Source organism: Haemorhous mexicanus, chromosome 18 (assembly GCF_027477595.1).
Source record: "Haemorhous mexicanus isolate bHaeMex1 chromosome 18, bHaeMex1.pri, whole genome shotgun sequence".
In the NCBI taxonomy this organism is placed as follows: Eukaryota; Metazoa; Chordata; class Aves; order Passeriformes; family Fringillidae; genus Haemorhous; species Haemorhous mexicanus.
This window is the reverse complement of record NC_082358.1, coordinates 12,769,913-12,787,651: the sequence shown is the minus strand read 5'-3', so window position 1 is coordinate 12,787,651 and position 17,739 is coordinate 12,769,913. Positions and strand designations below refer to the sequence as shown.

General features: G+C 41.7%; 1 protein-coding gene across 1 annotated transcript; it reads left to right on the top strand.

Moving 5' to 3' along the window:
* Nucleotides 1–2,634: 2,634 nt before the first annotated feature.
* Nucleotides 2,635–6,589, top strand: CIMIP1 (ciliary microtubule inner protein 1). The gene is made up of 4 exons (XM_059862506.1): nucleotides 2,635–2,918; nucleotides 3,476–3,557; nucleotides 4,282–4,380; nucleotides 6,202–6,589. Exons 1-4 carry the CDS (start codon nucleotides 2,881–2,883, stop codon nucleotides 6,328–6,330), a joined length of 348 nt encoding a protein of 115 aa, XP_059718489.1. The 5' UTR covers nucleotides 2,635–2,880; the 3' UTR covers nucleotides 6,331–6,589.
* The last annotated feature ends 11,150 nt before the right edge of the window (nucleotides 6,590–17,739 follow it).

Here is a 17,739-nt window from a genome sequence, read left to right as displayed (position 1 = left end):
CAGCAGGGCAGCATTCTGCAAACTCCCTGCAACCACAACGGGGGAGCTCTGTGCTCTGAGACAATGCCTGGGACTCGGGGATTTTAATGCAAACACCTTCTCCAGTTTGAAAGTGACAAAGGTCTCCAGGTCCAGAGAACAAATAATTTTGTTTGGAGGGCATGTATACTTCTTCTACCCAGTACAACAGAAATATAAGTGTATCCATGAGGTTTACTGTAAAGCAGTCTCTCATGCAAATCTTTAGTTTGAATAAAAAAGGAATGAATCTGCTCAAAATCAAAAAAGAATCAAGGAATTATTGAATTTTTCAAGCACAGAAATTAAGCTGTAGCTCTAAGTGCCATTTTATGGATTAAAAAAGGAATATATTATCATTGGAAAAACAAACATGCCCTCACTGTTTCAAAAGCCACTAGATAATTACAGCCACAATAAGATGAGAGTTCTAAATTTTGCCACAACATATAATGATTCTAACCAGGCTGTTGGATTACGTTCATAAATGGAAATTCAGGAACTCCAATTAACATGTTCTTGATGTGATAGACTTTAGCAGGGCTTTTTTAAATGCAACCAGTCTGTGTCAATGGGACTTCATTACTTAAATCACAGTAATCATAACAAGGCAGTCTCAGGCTGCCTACATCTGAAATATTATGTAAAAACATTACAAAAAGACACTGAATTTATGCTCAAATACTCCTCTTTTAGACTTCCACACCTGACATTGCAAAGTGTAGAGCAGCAAACACAAAACTGCCAATACCACCTAATATTTTTTTGGTAAATATTTTTAATGCAAAAGCCTAAGCACAGATACACATGGATCTATAAATGGATATATAAACACCTCAGCAGAGAGCATCACTTTCAGAGGTTCTGACATTACTGATGTAGAGGGGAAGACACCAGATTAGAGCAGCTGAAAGAAAATAACAAAGCTGCTCTTCAAATTTCAGATGTGAAGATGAACTTCTGGGTGTGAGGTGCAGGCCTTGAGAAACACAGGGAACACAGACTGGTGCACCCCACTGCAGTTCCCTCAGGGACACCTTCACTCCCCTCCCTCACTGCTGCTAAGTGCCATCAGTGGAGGGCTTTTGTTGCCCTTTTCCACCCCCACAGCCCAGGCAGAGCCCTGCCAGCTCCTCTACAGAGCTGCCAGACATCCAGCCAGAGCCAAAGCACCACGGGAATGCTTGGGACTCACTGTCACACACTGAACTTGAACACAACCAAGTTCTGTTTCCACTGTGTCAATATAAGAAGTTTCATCTCTCATTTCTTCTCGACAAATGCTGGTGCACTTTAAGCCCTGACACTACAGATTTTACTGTTTCATTAACAAATTATCTTTTTCAAGGAAAGCATCAAAGCAATAAGAAAACTCCTGAGATAAATGTGACAAAGCAGCAGGAGTTAATTAAGTAGGACAATGAGTAAGCATTTATGGGTGTGATAGGAGACCCAGCTGATTTAATTGCACGCCTAATTATCAATTAGAGAATCAAGAAATGGCATGTGAGTGAAACATTCCATTTGTTGATACTTTAATGATTTTCAGAGACTCAGAAGAGCAGTATTAATTGCTATTTTAGAACTACAGAAGGCATTTTTATTCTCCTCTTACTCAGACAGACATTCTTAGTACTTTTAAAATAACTAAGAAATGTATATAGTCTTCTTGTACTCAAATATTTTAAGTGCTTTAGGTACTTTGGATTTTTTTAAGAAGTCTAATAATTAAACATTCAAACACTTGCCTCTAAACCACTCAGCTGAAGTCAAAACCTTTCTGCATTTATTTTCTAATAAGGATAATAAGTGCACAGTAGTGTGAGAGTCCCATTAACTATTTCCAGGGTGTTTACACAAGTCAATTTCAAGACAACATGAAAGAGGATGGAAAACCATTTAAACCCAGGAGGGCAAAGAGCCAGCTGGCTACACTCATTGAAATATTTTATCCAGGAAATGCAAGAAAATAAAATTACAAAAAAAAATTAATATATTGGAACACAATGAACCTTTTTCAAGCTGTGAATATATTATGAGCTCTCACACAGAAGCCATAAAGTACGTTGAGATCTTTTTCAGAACTTCTGACATATGCATGTAGATTGTAAAGGACATTTATGAGAAAAAGAGACCCAACAGACACCGTATCACAGGACTGGTGTTGTTTCCCAATGAAATTATCAAAAAACAATTTCGGTGTGTAGGAAGAGGAACCCAGAACAGGACAGCAGACTAAAAAGAAGCTTTCAACCACCTTAACCCAAACGTGCTTTCCTTTCATTTAAAGACACACAAAAAAAATTACCTAACACTTCCTTGGGCCTACTGAGGGGCCTCAAGAAAGCAGGGAGTGGGAATTTTTTGCTTGTGCTTCCCCTGAGAAGTGGCTATGGTGCCACCTAAGAGCTTCCAAAAGACAAGAGAAGGCAATCCCTCCCCTCAAACACTAAATATGCACTTTCCGACATTAATTTATTACGCGTTATGACACGCCCCCTCATTACCTTGGGTCCGCCCCTCCGCCATCTTGTCCCGCCCACACGAGTTCCCGCCCTTTCCGCCCACCTTGTGCCCGCCCACCGGGGCTCCCCCCGCCGCCATCTTGTGCCCGCCTGAGGGGCCTCGAGCAAGCAGCGAGTGGGAATTATCTCCCTTTTTCCCCCTGAGACATGGCTGTGGTGCCACGGGAGAGCTCCCAAAGGACGAGAGAAGGGGATCCTTCCCTTCGGAGGGTGTGTGGGCACCTCCCAACATTCCATCGAACACGTTCCCGCCCCTCCCGCCATCTTGTGCCCGCCCACACGAGTTCCCGCCCCTCCCGCCGCCGTTGCCCCGCAACGCCCGAGCGGCCCCGGCCCGATGGAGCCCACCAACTTCATAGCGAAGGACAACAACTGGTAACAACCCGCCCGGCCCCGGCAGTACCGCTGCTCTGCAGCTGCTGCCGTCCAGCTTCCCCTCCTGGCCCCAGCTCCGCGCTGAAAGAGTTGTGCTGTGTTCAAAGAGCTGTGCGCTGGCTGCAGCGTGCCTTGGTGTCAGAGGCATTTCGATTTGGAGGTGGCTCCAGGGCACCCCTCCTGCCCCGCCGGCCCTGGGGTCGGGGCATCTCGTCAGCCAACACAGTAAATGAGAGTCTATTTGAAAACATCATTGGTGCTTACTTTTCAACCTCCTGCGCTTCTTAACATGATTTTAAAAGCGTTTACATGTGTAAAAGCAGTGTTTACATGCAGTGTTCACTGTTTCACATGCAGTGTTTCCAACGTCTGGACAGTATTTTCCCATTAGCTCGAGTCAGATAACGATAATTTGTTTATACACGTGCTGCTTTGAGATGGAAGTTTAAAGATTCCAGCTAAAGTGCTTTGTGACATCAGTAGTTCGGGTTGGCGTGTTGGGGTTTTTTTTAATGAAAGTTTTCAAAGTAATCTTAAATATTTTTTGTTGGTTTCAGGAAAAACCGTGTTGAAAACGAAAGAGACGCTGCAAAAAGATGGGCTGAGAAATGGGGATTTTTGAAAACACCTCTTGAGGAGGTAAAATTGAATGGCATGTAATACGGCTTATAAGATAAGCAACACATGAAATCTACTTGAGCACAAATTTATCTGGACACAAAATTATGAGAGCACAGAAGACCAGACGTGTACTGAGTATGCTTTACTACACTGACATCCAAGGTAGCAGCTGCCCTACTTTTGAAATGGTTCAGATATTCCAGTTTCTTCTGAATAAAATACATCAAGTGGTAATTTATATGCTGTGCATATTCTGATACATTTCTCTTGAGAAGCATGACTCCTAATAGTGCTAACAAGTACTAGATGCACACTGACAGGAAAATATTTCCCCTTTGTCTCTCCATATGGTATTTTAAAAATCTAGGGGAAAAGGTTCCAGCTAATTAAATTGTCAGTGGGGGAATCTACAACAAATGAAAATATTTGGAGTGATGTCTCTTCTCAGTGATGTTTAGATATTAGAATACAGTAGCACATGATGTTACATTTGCAGTCACAGTGTTTCATTGCTAAAGAACAGGATTGATGCAGCCTCTGCATAGTTAGAAATGAAGTTTGCATGTCTCCTGGAACAAAAAAAAAGTCCAGTAATTTCCAAAGCACTGAAATAAATAATCTGCTTGAGGTGGAAAGAACAGGAAGTTCATCTGCAACAATGAGGGGAATGGTGTGGATTTCACATATTATAGTATATTTCCAAAGATTAAGAGTCCAGTTTTAAAATGTGTTTTGATTTTAGTTGCTTGGACATGAAAAGAAAGAAGCTGCAAAGCCCAAGCTACAGCTTCCAGATCACCTGCAGGTTCGACCTGTGACACCCGTGGAAAAATACATTAAGGTTAGAAAATTAGATTTTAAAATTGCAATACAGCAACATCTGTTTTAAGAAACCACACAAGCTCTGAAAACCAGTTGTCTTATAGAGGGGGGTCTTTAACTAAAGGTCAAAGTAAACTGCATTTGCAAGCCAAACTATGCTTTAAAAGCATTTGCTTAAGACAAGGAATTGCCCTTTGGATATGGTTGTAATTTTTCTGTCTTTATTTAAGAGTCTGCTTTTTGTCAGAGACAATACCACTGTCCTCTTCAGTGCCACAAATTAATTAGAAGCCAGTTCTAATAAGCCAAGTCATAATTCTTTTGTTTTATATGATTTATATGTATATTCAGGGTCTTAAAGCTGTCAAACAGCTGGAGAGTAGAATGTGACTGATGGTTTAATTTATAAATACAGTGTGTCAGGATCACCAGTGAATAGGGTGAGTCCACAGGCAGCTAAAGCAGTGACATTGGGAGAGGAACTTACAAAAGGGGAAGCAGAATATGCTAATGAAAAGGAAGGTTAGTCCACTTAGAGAAGATTAGGGAAATAAAGGAGATTGGAAGTTCTTACTTGCTGAACTAGGTTCCTTTCAAAGGATTCCAAGCGTGGGGAGATAAGGTGTGGAAGTAGTAAAAGCTTTTATTGAGATTAAATGAAAATAAAAATTAGGAGCTAGTGCTGAGTGTGGTAAAGCAATGAAAATGGCACCATTTCTGCCATTGCTCCCACTTGTTCTTCAGTTTTGCCCCAAATCTCCAATCTCAGTCCACTTGCAGTTCCAGTTGAGTCCCAGCCCTGTGAGGGTGTTGGTGCATTAACAAATCCTGCAGATTTCAGCTGCTCCCCAGGCATGCAGAGCCTGGTGCACGTTGGAACAGAGTTTCCATTTCACCTCAGAGCTGGGAGGAAGAGAAGGGCTGGCTGTGATTTAGGTCACCCTTTACATATTCAGAGTGAAGTTTCATACATCCTTTTCAGAACTGTCTTTCTGCACATTTACCTTGTGGTAACAGTCAGATCTGTTCTCTCTAGGTTAGACTAATAAAAGCTCCTGCATAGTGCCCTCCCCCAGACCAAAAGTGGGACATGATTTCCTTCATTATCCTGCTCAGTGGGTGGCACTTTTGGCCATAAAAATTATCTTTTCTGAGGAACTGCTCCACCTAAATATCATAAACATTTTCTAATCTTGGCCAAAGAACAAAGTGAAGCAACTCTGGCAAGAGAACTGAAACATTGTTCTCTTGCTGTGTATTTCTCTGCTAAGTCCCCAGATGCTGAAATGATAGAACGTGCCCAATTGAGATGATTCAGCCAAAGTAAGCACAGCAGTCACTGAACAGACTCTGTTGGCTTTGGTTTTGTTTCCTTTTTAGCTAGATTAGTTGCAGATTAATTTGCTGCTCACTCATCTTTTAAAGTAGAAGGAAGGTAGAATGAATGAGTAGTTCTTGATGTAAAAGCCAGCTTGGTCAGTAATATCTTCGGCATTTGGATTTTAAATTATTATTTCATAGCTGCATTGCTACCAAATATATTACAGCAAGGAGGAAACACTATTTCTCCTGTTTACTGAAGTTAATTTGTTTTAAAGATGATGATGATGATGATCTTCTGCTTGAGCTTTTTCCATACATAATAATAATAATAATAATACAAAAATTCTAATAATGTTAAGCAATTAAAGTCCTTAGGATTGAACCACACTTGGAAAAAAAAATCCAACATACACTACTAAACAATGACTTAGAACACTACAGCACAAAAGGCAATGTTGCAGAAACTTCAACCAAAAACCTTTTCATCATTCAGTTTTGCATGTTACTTTGATTTTAGGTGCTTCCATCTCCTCCAGTACCTAAAACTACCCATGGATTTATTGGCTGGAGATCAGGTGTTCCAGCACTGGCACTTGAACATTATGAAATCCAAAGCTGCAAAGGAGCTGTCCGTAGAATGAAGTGACCATGTGAGTCCTCTGAGTGACATTATGAAATAAAGAGGCACAAAGATCCATCTGCATTCCTAAGGAAATATCCTGGAGTGGACTGTTGGACTGTTGTGCATTTCTCTTCTTTATGTAAAAATCCACAATCATTTTGGTAAAGTGTGAACATTTTCATTTTACTTCATTGAATCTTTGGCATCCAGGCTGCTAACTCTGCTTCAGAGCTTCTGCTTGTAACTTAGAAATAACAATGAATAAACTCAGATAGATCACAGAGCACATACTATTTTTATTATCACTAATAAGATTATAATTTAAAAATATTCATTGGAAATTGGAATGACAGTGCAGGTTTTTATAGGTGTTTCTCCATGAGAACCTCTATTGATAAAATACTCATAAAATATACTGGGTTTGTGTTGGGTGTGCTTTGCAGGTATTTTGTGCAGTTACACACATAAGTAAGTGAATAGTTCCTAGTACAGAAATAAAGTACACAAGGGCCACAGTGACCCAAAATCACTTTGAAAAATCAGTTTTGGTATCAAAACAGGGTTTTTCCATTCAGTATGCAAATGGGTTACAAAGGATTGCTTCAGTTTTGTGTATAGCAATATTTGCACCAACCAGGGAAAGATGCTCAGAGCCAGCAGAGATTGCTCTGGGAGTTACTGGGGCTCCCTCAGTGCCCTGAGTTCACTTTTGCTCTTCATTGTGCACCTGAAGGTTTGCCAGGATTTCTGGAAACCCAGGAGGAGACTCATTGAGCTGCAGCAACTGTTTGCATGATAGAATTCTAACTGACCAAGGTGCTCACACCAGAAGGTTGTTTAACCAAAAAAGAGCCTCCAGGAAATCAACACAGGCAGCTCCCTCTAACTCCTTATCACTTAGAGGGAAAAGGTTTTCCTCTTTAGGCCTGCTGCAGGATCTCCTTTGTGTTCTGCAGCCATCAATATCTACTGCTTGAGTCAGCACTAAGTCCTTGGCATTCACAGCAGTAAGGCAGCAGCCAGTGTTTGTTCTTTCCTTCTTCCCAAGAAATGACTCACAATGATCAACATCCCACCTTTTTTTTTTTTTTTTTACATCCATTTCCAAATGCCCACAAAATAATAATATTTTACTTTTTTCCATACTCTTTACAAATAATGGAGAAGTGAGTCATATCCTTTGGAAAGATTACCCAAGAAGGAGAACACATAGCAGAAGTAACTTCAGACACTTTATTTAAAAACCAGAATAAAGAATAACTTGGAATCAGACTCTGGAAATTGAAGTTAAATTGTAGTTTAGCTACTAACCATAACCTGTGTACACTGTTCTTTGGACAACCAAGATAATTGTAAGAACAATATTTAAATTCAGTGTGCTTTCTTGTCATTGCCAGGTTTGTATGTCTTGCTTATTTTAATCATGTGGTATGTGGTTCTTCAGTTTATTTTGAGGTCATAAGATCTTATTCTTGTCTGATTTATATAAACAGGTATAATGATGATTGATATGTCATTTAGTAGCAATTAAATGACATTAATTCAGGCCAAATAAAAGGGGAATTCCACTGGCTTTTAAAGAGTTATATTAAAGAAACAAAGCACCACATACCCATTGGATGTTTGTATGAAGTGAAATCGAAATCCAGATGAGCATGGTTTGATTCTGAAAACCAAAATAAATTCTTTGTCCAGCATGTACAGTTGGACATTCCTGACTCTTATTCCAATGTCTGAATATTAACTCTGGCCTGACATTAAGGGTTTTGTATTGTACATTCTACCATTTACAGGACCTTTACTGCAGGAGATACTTTGATAGACACTCATTTGGGATGTGCAAAGAATATAATCTAAAATTTTAAGTAATTTCTTTATCATAAATCTGTCAGTTGTCCCATGTATTCAGGGTTTTGGTGTTATGTGAAACTACAAACCTGACTATTTTTTTCTCAACACTTCTAACATTTTACATGAAAAAAAATTTGTAGAAGTTGCAGCTGACAAAGGACTGCCCAATCATCTGCCCCAGTTATGAATCCTAAAGATCATTACAGAATTATTGTATCACCTTGTTATGTTTGAAACCTGGCCATTAATTTGTGGAAATTAACCTATTTATTGGAGCCAGGTTGGGTACATAAACGCCACTGCACACTGTAATATATCACATGTCTCCAAGGTCAGGACAGTGTCAGTAAACTCTTCATACACCAGAAAATGCTTCAAAACAAAATTAAATCACTTCAAAAGTGCAACAAAAGTCTAAACAATTTTAACTCTGTATAAAAGTGTTAGACCTGTGTTTCTGTGCAAGTCAGAGCAGAACCAAAATATAAGAACAGATGGAAGTGTATTTAGATGCCTTTGATGCTCCAACCAATATTTCATTTGGTCTTCTGCAAAGCTTCTGGGGAGCACAGGGAGCTGCAGAGCAACTCCTTGGTTGACAAAAACTTCTCAGAAAGCTGAAGCCATCTGGCCTTTAGTGTTGCTTTCAGGTAAACTTTGCTAACAGACTCATTTTACAGAAGAGCTGTGGATGGCCTTTCAGAACTGCACACACAGAAATGTTACTGGATCTGATAGCCAGGCACCAGTGCCAGAGGTGGAAACAGGTCAGCCCCACATCTGCCACCAAGCACCCTGCAGGTGCTCTTCTGGGTGTGTGATGAAATAACAGCAAAGGCTTAAATGGCAGCTGTATTTAAGGTGATAAAGAATGAACTCAAAATTATCTTTTTCACATTTAACAAACAACAAAATTGGGGGACAAAAACCTGGTGTTTTGCTTCACAATGTGTTCTTTTCTGTGCTGTTAGAACTGGCACAGAACTGGCACTTGCTATTTATAATTTCATTAATATAAGATACTTTACCAGGAGCTCAGAGTCAAAAGATTGCTATTTATTTAAAATGCATTTTGCAGAGAATTAAGTTTTTTTATTAGATCATAGTTGCTGGTGATTCTGAGTAAGTAGCACTGCTGAGGTTGCGATCACCCTACAGGAGTTGCTGTACATTTGGAAAGAACCAAAGTGAAAAGCAGCCACAGCCTGTGCACAGACAAGTGATCCAGTGCCTAAAAGGGTGCTTGGAGAATAAACCTCAGTGCTCTGCATGAGACATCTCTGTAGTGACATCTGTGACATCCCAATGACACTCAGTGCAGTCCTAAGCCTGAGCAACAAACTCCTGTTTCCAGCTCATTCTATTAACTGCCTGAGGTAACTTTAGTTCTGAGATTGCTTCCTTACAAAACAGAGAATGTAGATTACATTATTATAATTTTCAGAGACATAAGGCTCCCCATTCACACACATCATTTTCCTCCTTGTACAAGGTAGCAAAGTGGCAAACATTGATCTAACAGAGTCACTGGCAACCAGACCAGAAACCTCTGCTTCCCTGTGAAGCCCAGCCCAGCCCAGCCACTATCTCCTTGCTTTAGGTTCCTCAGTGTTGTGTTTTGTTCCCCTTGAAGCTAAGCCCTTGTAGCAAGACAGATAAGGGCTGCTCACAGACTATTACCTTCTTCCTGACTCCTGTGGTTTTCACATCCCATCAAATTGTCATTTAGCTGAAAGCATGTCAGACCATTTCACAGGACCACACTGGAGTAACTTTAACTGTACTGGAAATTGCTGCTGTTGTGCTGTGAAACTGATTGGCTTGGAAGTGAACAAAACATCGTTCCTCAGTCATACATGGAAAGACTAATGGTATTGAGAAATAATTTTAAAACATAACAATTCTGTAAACCTCCTGTGTCCTGTTTTAGGTGAGCTGCAGTCTGCAGTTCCAGAGGAGATCTAGCTGAAATTTGGAAGTGATGGGTCAATACAATGTGCTTTTATTAATGGAAATTAACACCTTTACACCTTGTGGTCACAAGTTGCGTATTTGGCCCAAGTGACTCTGAATTTAGCCCCTTCCCTCATATTTTCCCCCTCACTGCTTTATTTGCCTCACTAAAGAAGTGAAATAAACTAAAAATTCACAAATATTGAAATAAGCCTGCAGATTTCAAAGCACAAAAACAGATGCAACCATGAAGAGATAAACAGAACAAAGAATCTTCACTCCCCCACCACTTTCAGTTTGCTGGCTCCATTGGCTGGCTGCAATATCAGATGCAATATCAGATTTGCAGGTACCAGAGTGGGATTAAATGTGGACACAACTCTTGTTAATCTAAGTTTTTAACAGCTCTAATAACAGGATAATTTAGAGTTCCAGTACAGGGCTGAAGAAGTGGCCATTTTCTCTGCTTCCTTGATAAAGGGCTCTTTATTCAGTCCATTTTCCTGACTGCTTTCCCAAAAGATCATAAATGTGGAGAGCAGCCGTGCACCCAAACGAGCCATGGCAGCCCTCGCCCCCAGCCCCTGCACGCACATTTCTGATTTCTGTCTGCGGCTTTCCCAGCGATGCCTCCAGGCTGCCGAGTGACACCCGGCTAATCCGCGATGCTCCAGCCCGACCCGAGCCTGACAATGCCTTCTCACTTCCCGCAGCCCCTCCTCCTCCTCCCGAAGTGAGAGACGGGCAAAGCTTTTATTCCTCACCGGGGAGCAAGACGAGCCCAGCTCTTCTCGTGAATCTCCTCTGCTCGCTGACACGCGTCAGACACAACATTCTCATCCTTAAAAGCTGGAGCAAAACAAAAACAAAGCAAGAGCCCAAAAACCCCCAGTGAGCTCCAGCCCCTGTCTGGAAAAAATAAACAGCCATTATGGTCCTCTTGCCAGAGCCCAGCCATGTCCTTTGTTTCCTGAAAGCTGTGTGATTTCTCTGCTCCCATCACGTGCCTTACAGATTCCATCTTGGCACTGCACTGGTTAAAGATCAAACCCCACATATTTACAGTCTCTCAGGAGAAGCGAGATCCAACTGACTGACACGTGAGGAAGCATGAAGGGACAAGGTTTATGGGCTCACTTGGGCATGGAGACCTTCTCCCTCACCTCATTTCCTCCCTGGCTGTAGTCACAGGCCAAGCTGGGAGCTCTCTGTGGCAGCAAACCAGCCCTTGCTGCTTAAGGGCAAGGCCTGAGAAGTCAGGCTGGCTCTGCTGCTTCTGCACTGGACAATGGAGTGCAGGGGCACTGGTGCTGCTGGGTCAGAGAACTCTGCTCCAGGAGATGGGCCCTGAATATTTAAAGTAGGAAAATTCACTTTAACCTACAACTTTTGGGAGTGTTGAGCCAGGTGCCAGGTAAAGGGAACACACTGCAGTGCACACTGGACAACAGCCTGGCTCCCAAAGAGTGCTGCTGATGCTTTTGTTCTCCCAGAAGCTGTCCCTGCAATAATTCCAGTTACTTATGTGCAGATGAGAAAAGCTCTTGCCATAGATTTGACCAAACCAGGTCTCTCACTATGTTTGTTTGCCCTTCTGCTTGTTTAAAGTAGGAGTGCTGAGCAAATCAGTATTTTACTGGGATAGCCACAAGCAATGGACAGCTTGAGCCTTACTCCTTCACCTTGGGCCAGAGCTGTTTAACTTGAGAGGGAACCACCTTCTGCAAACTCAACAAATCTCAGTGAAAACGCCCTGCAGGCATAGATGCAGAATTCTACACTTAAAGGACTCACAAAGGAGAAAGAATTTCCTAAATCTGCTTTCCATTTCCTTTCATTTGCACTGTTGGAGTCACTGCTAATCCATCCCTACCTGGACGCAGTGACAGGCAGGACCTGGCTGGTTCTGCTGGGCAGCCAGACCCTGGCACTCCCTGTGCCCCTCTCAGCTCACTGGTCCTGCTGGGGTTGACCAGCTGTTGAGGGTTTCTGGAACACACAAAACACCAAATTACATAAATACTGCAATCTTTTGGAATGTATTTTACATTCATCTCACGTGTGTGTTTGGCAGTGTTGGTGGACTTGTTTTGAAGCTGAATAAAGCACATGCAGAATGGTCATGGATGTGTAAAAGCATCCAAATATGAGAATGGCCCTTCAAACCTAGTGAGCCAAATCTTTATCTTTTGAAGAAGGGCTCTATAATGAAGATTTATCCAGTTCTATTGTGGAAAAGTAGATAAATACAACATTGTCTTGTAGGCCTCCTGAACAGTCCCCTTAAGGGCAGATTGCAAAGTTTATCCTGTAGCTCAGGTTCCAAACTGTTGGTTTATTCACCTGGTCTTGCCCAAACCCCATGAGACATAAAAATACAAAGTCTTACAAGACTCTAGTCCCCGTTCAGGTCTCTCACAACACTAACAAAACAAACAAGCTTCACTTTCTCTCCTGATGACTACAGCCTTCCCTGAAAAATTACAGCTTTATTATGCATAATTCAATTTCATCAACTGCTTTTCTTTATTGTCCCTCCTAATTATGCACACATATACTTGTTATTTATTGCAATACATAAATTATGCCCCAAGCATAGCACAGACGTACAGACACATTTCTTATGCAAGAAGAATGGAAAAATCAGTTAGGCCAATTAGGAATTTATTTACTCCCCTGTCCCATTCTGGATTTGTAGGTGTTTGTACAGATTCAGAAACCACATCTGAATTCAGCCTGAATTCTCCCTTTGGTCGTTACAAGGGCATTAATTACCTGCATTCCATAATGTATCACACCAACTTTAAATGCTTTTTTATTTCTGAAAAACAAGGCCAGATGCACAGAAGTTTTAATGCTTCTGTCAGCCTAATGTTGACAACACAGTAACTCAGTTTGTTGCCTGATTTTGGCTGAGAGGCTCAGGTCAGCAGTGTTTGATGTGCCACATGCATTACTTTTAAACTCTGGTCATGATTCAGGACTGCAGTCCAAATTCAGACTTTAAATGATACACCACAGGATCCTTGCTCTCCACAAAGCTACAGAGGGAGCTTGGGCAATGAGATCTTATCTTTAGACTTCAAAGGTATTGTCTGAAATGAGTCCCTGTGGATAAACCCCTTCAGGGCAGGACTTGCTCCTCCTGAGCCCACTTTGACTGTGCTGACCACTCACCTTCCCTGCAAGAACATCTGCATACAACCAAAGTAAGCCCAAAATGTCAGGTTTTTACCAGCACATATGGAACCACCTATGGAATACAATTAATCTCAAGGGTACATTCTCTCTGCAAGGTGTCAGGATAGCACAGAGTCCAGAGGCATTTGTGTCAGTGAAGAATGTGATGCCTGCAGGTCTCCCTTCTCCCCCAGAGAGGACTTGAGAGCCCCCTGTAATGGATGTTTATTTGTCTGTGGCATCGATTTGTTAATTTGTTACTAATCATTAATCAGCATCTGGTGCTCAGACAGCACAAGGGGTCACACAATCAGCCATGCAGTGTCACCCACTGCCCTGCCAGGCCTCTCCAGAACCCGCAGATGCTAAAACACCAAACTTTCATTTCATGAAGTAAATGCCAACACTGCTTTGCAGTCCTTGGATTAGCCCAGCCATGGAAGCTCTCCTACCCAGCCAGGGAGCACTCCCCTCATGTCCCTGAGGTCACAATTTGGCTAAACATATGCAGAACATGCTTGGCTCATTACACATGTGCATATCCAATCCACACTCAGCAGCAAGGGAACAGAAGACAATATATGGCAAAATACTGGAACTGCACTTCAAAGATCAGGATGCAATTCCAGGGACTCCCAGGGTGACTTTGGCCACAAAAGTCACCTCCCCTGCTTCAGCTCCCATCTGTAAAAAGCAAAATAACCATCCCTCATTTTTACTTCATCCATCTTTGCAATTTAAACTGAGTTCTTTGTAGTGGTGTCTCTTTTTTCAAAATACATCCAGCTCCCAGTACACAATGTCCTCCTCAGAACAGCCTTATGAAAATGCATCCAAAAAATAAAATAAAAAGAACCATATCATCAAGAACATCCACTGATGAGATAAGACCACCAGCATAACAATGCAGTGAACAGCTGTAATCTGTGGGAGGATTATTTCTCTTTGCCATAAATGCCATCTATTTTTCAAGACAAGCTCTTCTCTTTCATAGATCAGGGAACTCAGTATCTGCAGAGAACTTCCCTTCCCACCAGTGTGGTGTTTAAAGGCTCACAGTAATTTGTGACATTAATTAGAAGATGTCACATCTTAATGACAAATATTAGTACTACTCTGCTTGATTAACATAATTTATTTCTTCATTGGACATTTTATTCCAGATGAGCTGCTTTTCATCCATCCATATTTGCTGGGGGAAAAAATGCATCCTGACATGCAATGTTAATGTGCCCTCTGAGCTGACCTCTTATCTCTTAACTTTTCATCCTCACCCTCCCATTCTCTGCAGTGCCTGGAATGAGCTTCAGCAGCAGCTCTTGGTCAAGACTCTCACACACTGGACCCCTGCCAAGGCTTTTGGGGTGTTTAGCACTGACTAAAGGTCTATTCCTATGACATACACATTTAAATTTAGCACTAAACTGGTGGGGAAGAAAAGAGAAAAATATGTAAAATGCCACTTTCTGACAAGCAGAAAATTAGAATTCATTCCCCTGAGAATTAAATGGACTTTTCTGCTTCCAGTCACTAACTATGACAAGGTTAACATTTTTCAGTCTAATGACTAAGGACATTAAGTGTGCATGTGAATAAGAAATAAAATTACTGGAGGGTATTAGCTAAGTGTGTGACAACAGCCCAAGCTGACAACAGAACTCTGAGGCTGCAGATTGTAGGCAACACTGATCCTTTGCTGTGGAGAACCAGTGGATATCACAACATGGAGGGCATCCTTCTGTCCTTATTACTGTAACAACATCAAAATCACAGCAAGAGCCACGTCTGGCTGGGGGGAGAGCTCATCTCAAAGGGCATCCAGCACATTCCCAGTATCCCAGGCAGGGGCACCATGTCAATCAGAGGCCACAAACCCCTGAAAATACTCCAAAAAGAAAAATCCCAAGTGCATCTCTTACTTCCCCAAGGATTCTTTCCCCACTCCTGATTTAATTCTGATATGACATGAGGATTAGGGTAGGAGATTAAGTTGTTATTTGTGACTTGCCTTAGATTCTGTCCTTCCCAGTTGTGTTTTCTCTGTAGCTCCTCACTGTCTTACTCAGCTGTGCCTTCCAGACAATAAAGGATTTCATGGGATGCAGCATGGAGAGCTCAAAGGAAGAGAGAAGTCTCTGTGTTATTGATATGCCCTTAATGATAGACATTAAGATACTGGAAATTATGGACTATTGGAAATCTTCCAGGATATATGTAAAACTGGGGCACTAAAAGGTAAAACAGGAAAATTATATTTTCAAATATCTAATTTCTTCAGTGAAAAATAAGTGTAAAAGGTCAAGTTAGAGAAAGCCCTTTTAAACAGGGACAATTAATATGGATTTTATCAGAACAATAAAAGCTGTGAGGACATTGACAGAATTCAACACAGAGCTCTCCTTTTATTCTTTCTGCCTTTGATTTGGTTTCAAAAGCTGCTGGGCCACAACTGAGAAAAATCCAAAGCTTACAATTTAGGAAATAAATGAAACATTTAAAAAAATTAAAATAGACATTAGGACTAAAAAGGAGGAAAGAAAACCAGAAGAAAACAAGTACTTTCAAAACCACAGAATCTACCTCTAGATTAGCCAACTGGAAGGATTCACCAATTTCTCTTTGCTTTCCTGTGGCTGTCAGGGTGCTCATCAGCCCAAAACAATGCTTTTTTTATCTTTTCTAGTCTGAAATCAGTGTGATGAACTGTAAGGCAGCTCTGTACCAGACCGTGTTTGCTGTAACATCAAAAGCTGGATTCTCCTCTCTTCATGTACAAAGCAGCAGACATCTCAGCCTCTGGAAGGTTTGTGCTTTGCCAGAGCAGTGTGAGAGGATTCCTGCATGTTTGACACCAATGACAAGAGCTGCACCTGCCCTCCCACAAGCTCTGATCCACATTCCACACCACTCTCACTCTGCACTCTCATTACTTTTGGTCCTTGGTCTCATTACCTCAGTTATTCCCTACAATAAACTGCATGAGCTACTTTCCCTGCCTGTAATCCTGATAAATCCAAATCATTTGGAATGAGTTTGTTTTGTTCCTCTTCCCCTCCACCTTCCCCAGCCTCATTTCATATCATCAGCATATTTCAGGCACTTTTGAAATTACATCCTGCTCGAGGTCACTGCACTCATTTTAATTCCAACCCCCCAGCACATCAGTGCTTTAACTCCCTTCTGATTTATTTATACTGTTTATTATCAGAGCCCAATTCAATCAATAAAAGCTGGAATTCAAACACATGCACACGTTTGAATTATGCATACAAACACTCATCAGGGGACAGAAGACAACTGCTACGGTCTAGATCATTCCTCTAACATATGGCAGCTCATGGGTAAGGGGGCTCAGAGCCATCAATTTTTATACCTTGACTTCTGCTTGACCCTAGTGGTTGTGTGGCTACTGGAGACCAAATGAATTGAAACAGCATCAGAAATTCCATGGAAGAGGCTTGGCCAAGGGATCTCTGCATTTCTTATCCCAAGCCACTAGAACTGTATTTATGGGCTTTCTGAGCTGACAGTTCCTTTATTAGCTCCTGTACACACAGGAATTCCAGAAAAACACCAGCAACCCACACCAGACAGTGATGTCCAGCAAATGCTGCAAACAGAACAGTGTACAGAGAACTGGAACCTAAAGGGAAACCAAAGCACAAACCTCAATTGCAGCCTGGCTTAGGCATCAAACCAACCTAAACAGGCTGCTGGAAGCAGAGTAGGAAATTAATAACTTTTGGCTCCCCTCTGCAAACCACCACCCTCCCCAAACCTTACTGGTCAGCAGATCCTCAGGCACAGCTCACTGCTGGCTTCTGCTTGCCTTTGAACACAGTTGGTGGTTACAACCCAACACTGCAAATTCAGAAAATGAAGGCAGAGAATGTGTGGACATGCTACAGACAACCTTTGGAATTGTGTGCCCCAGTTCATCTGCAGTTCCATTTCTCTCAGTCCTTTACCATCTCCTCACTGCTCTTCCCTCCCCATCCTCTCCCTGCCATGGATCCTTAGCAGTCATCCCTCATAAGCAATCATCCTCCCTGCTAATCACTCTTCTGAAAAGCTGTTTCTATTTTTCCTTACTGCTCCAAGCTCTTGTGCCACAGCAGAGCAGCACATGGAGGCATGGCCTGAGTGCTGAGGGCTAAATCACAGCCCCTCTGCCCCTCCTCATGAATTTGACACTGACAAAATTCCCTCCTGAATCTTCTCTGGCCTAGAGTTATGTGAATTCCAGGAGTCTCTTTGAAATCCCGTTTTAATATTTCACAATTTATGCACAGAGTATTTCAGCTTTTCTATCAATACATTTCTGCTTGGTAACTCCCAGTTTGAATACTGATTGTGTTTTGCATAAATTAACTAAATTGCAGCCCTTCTGTTTCATTGGTACTTTTTGTCTGCTTCCATCAGGAACAATGTCAGGGAGATTGCAAGCTG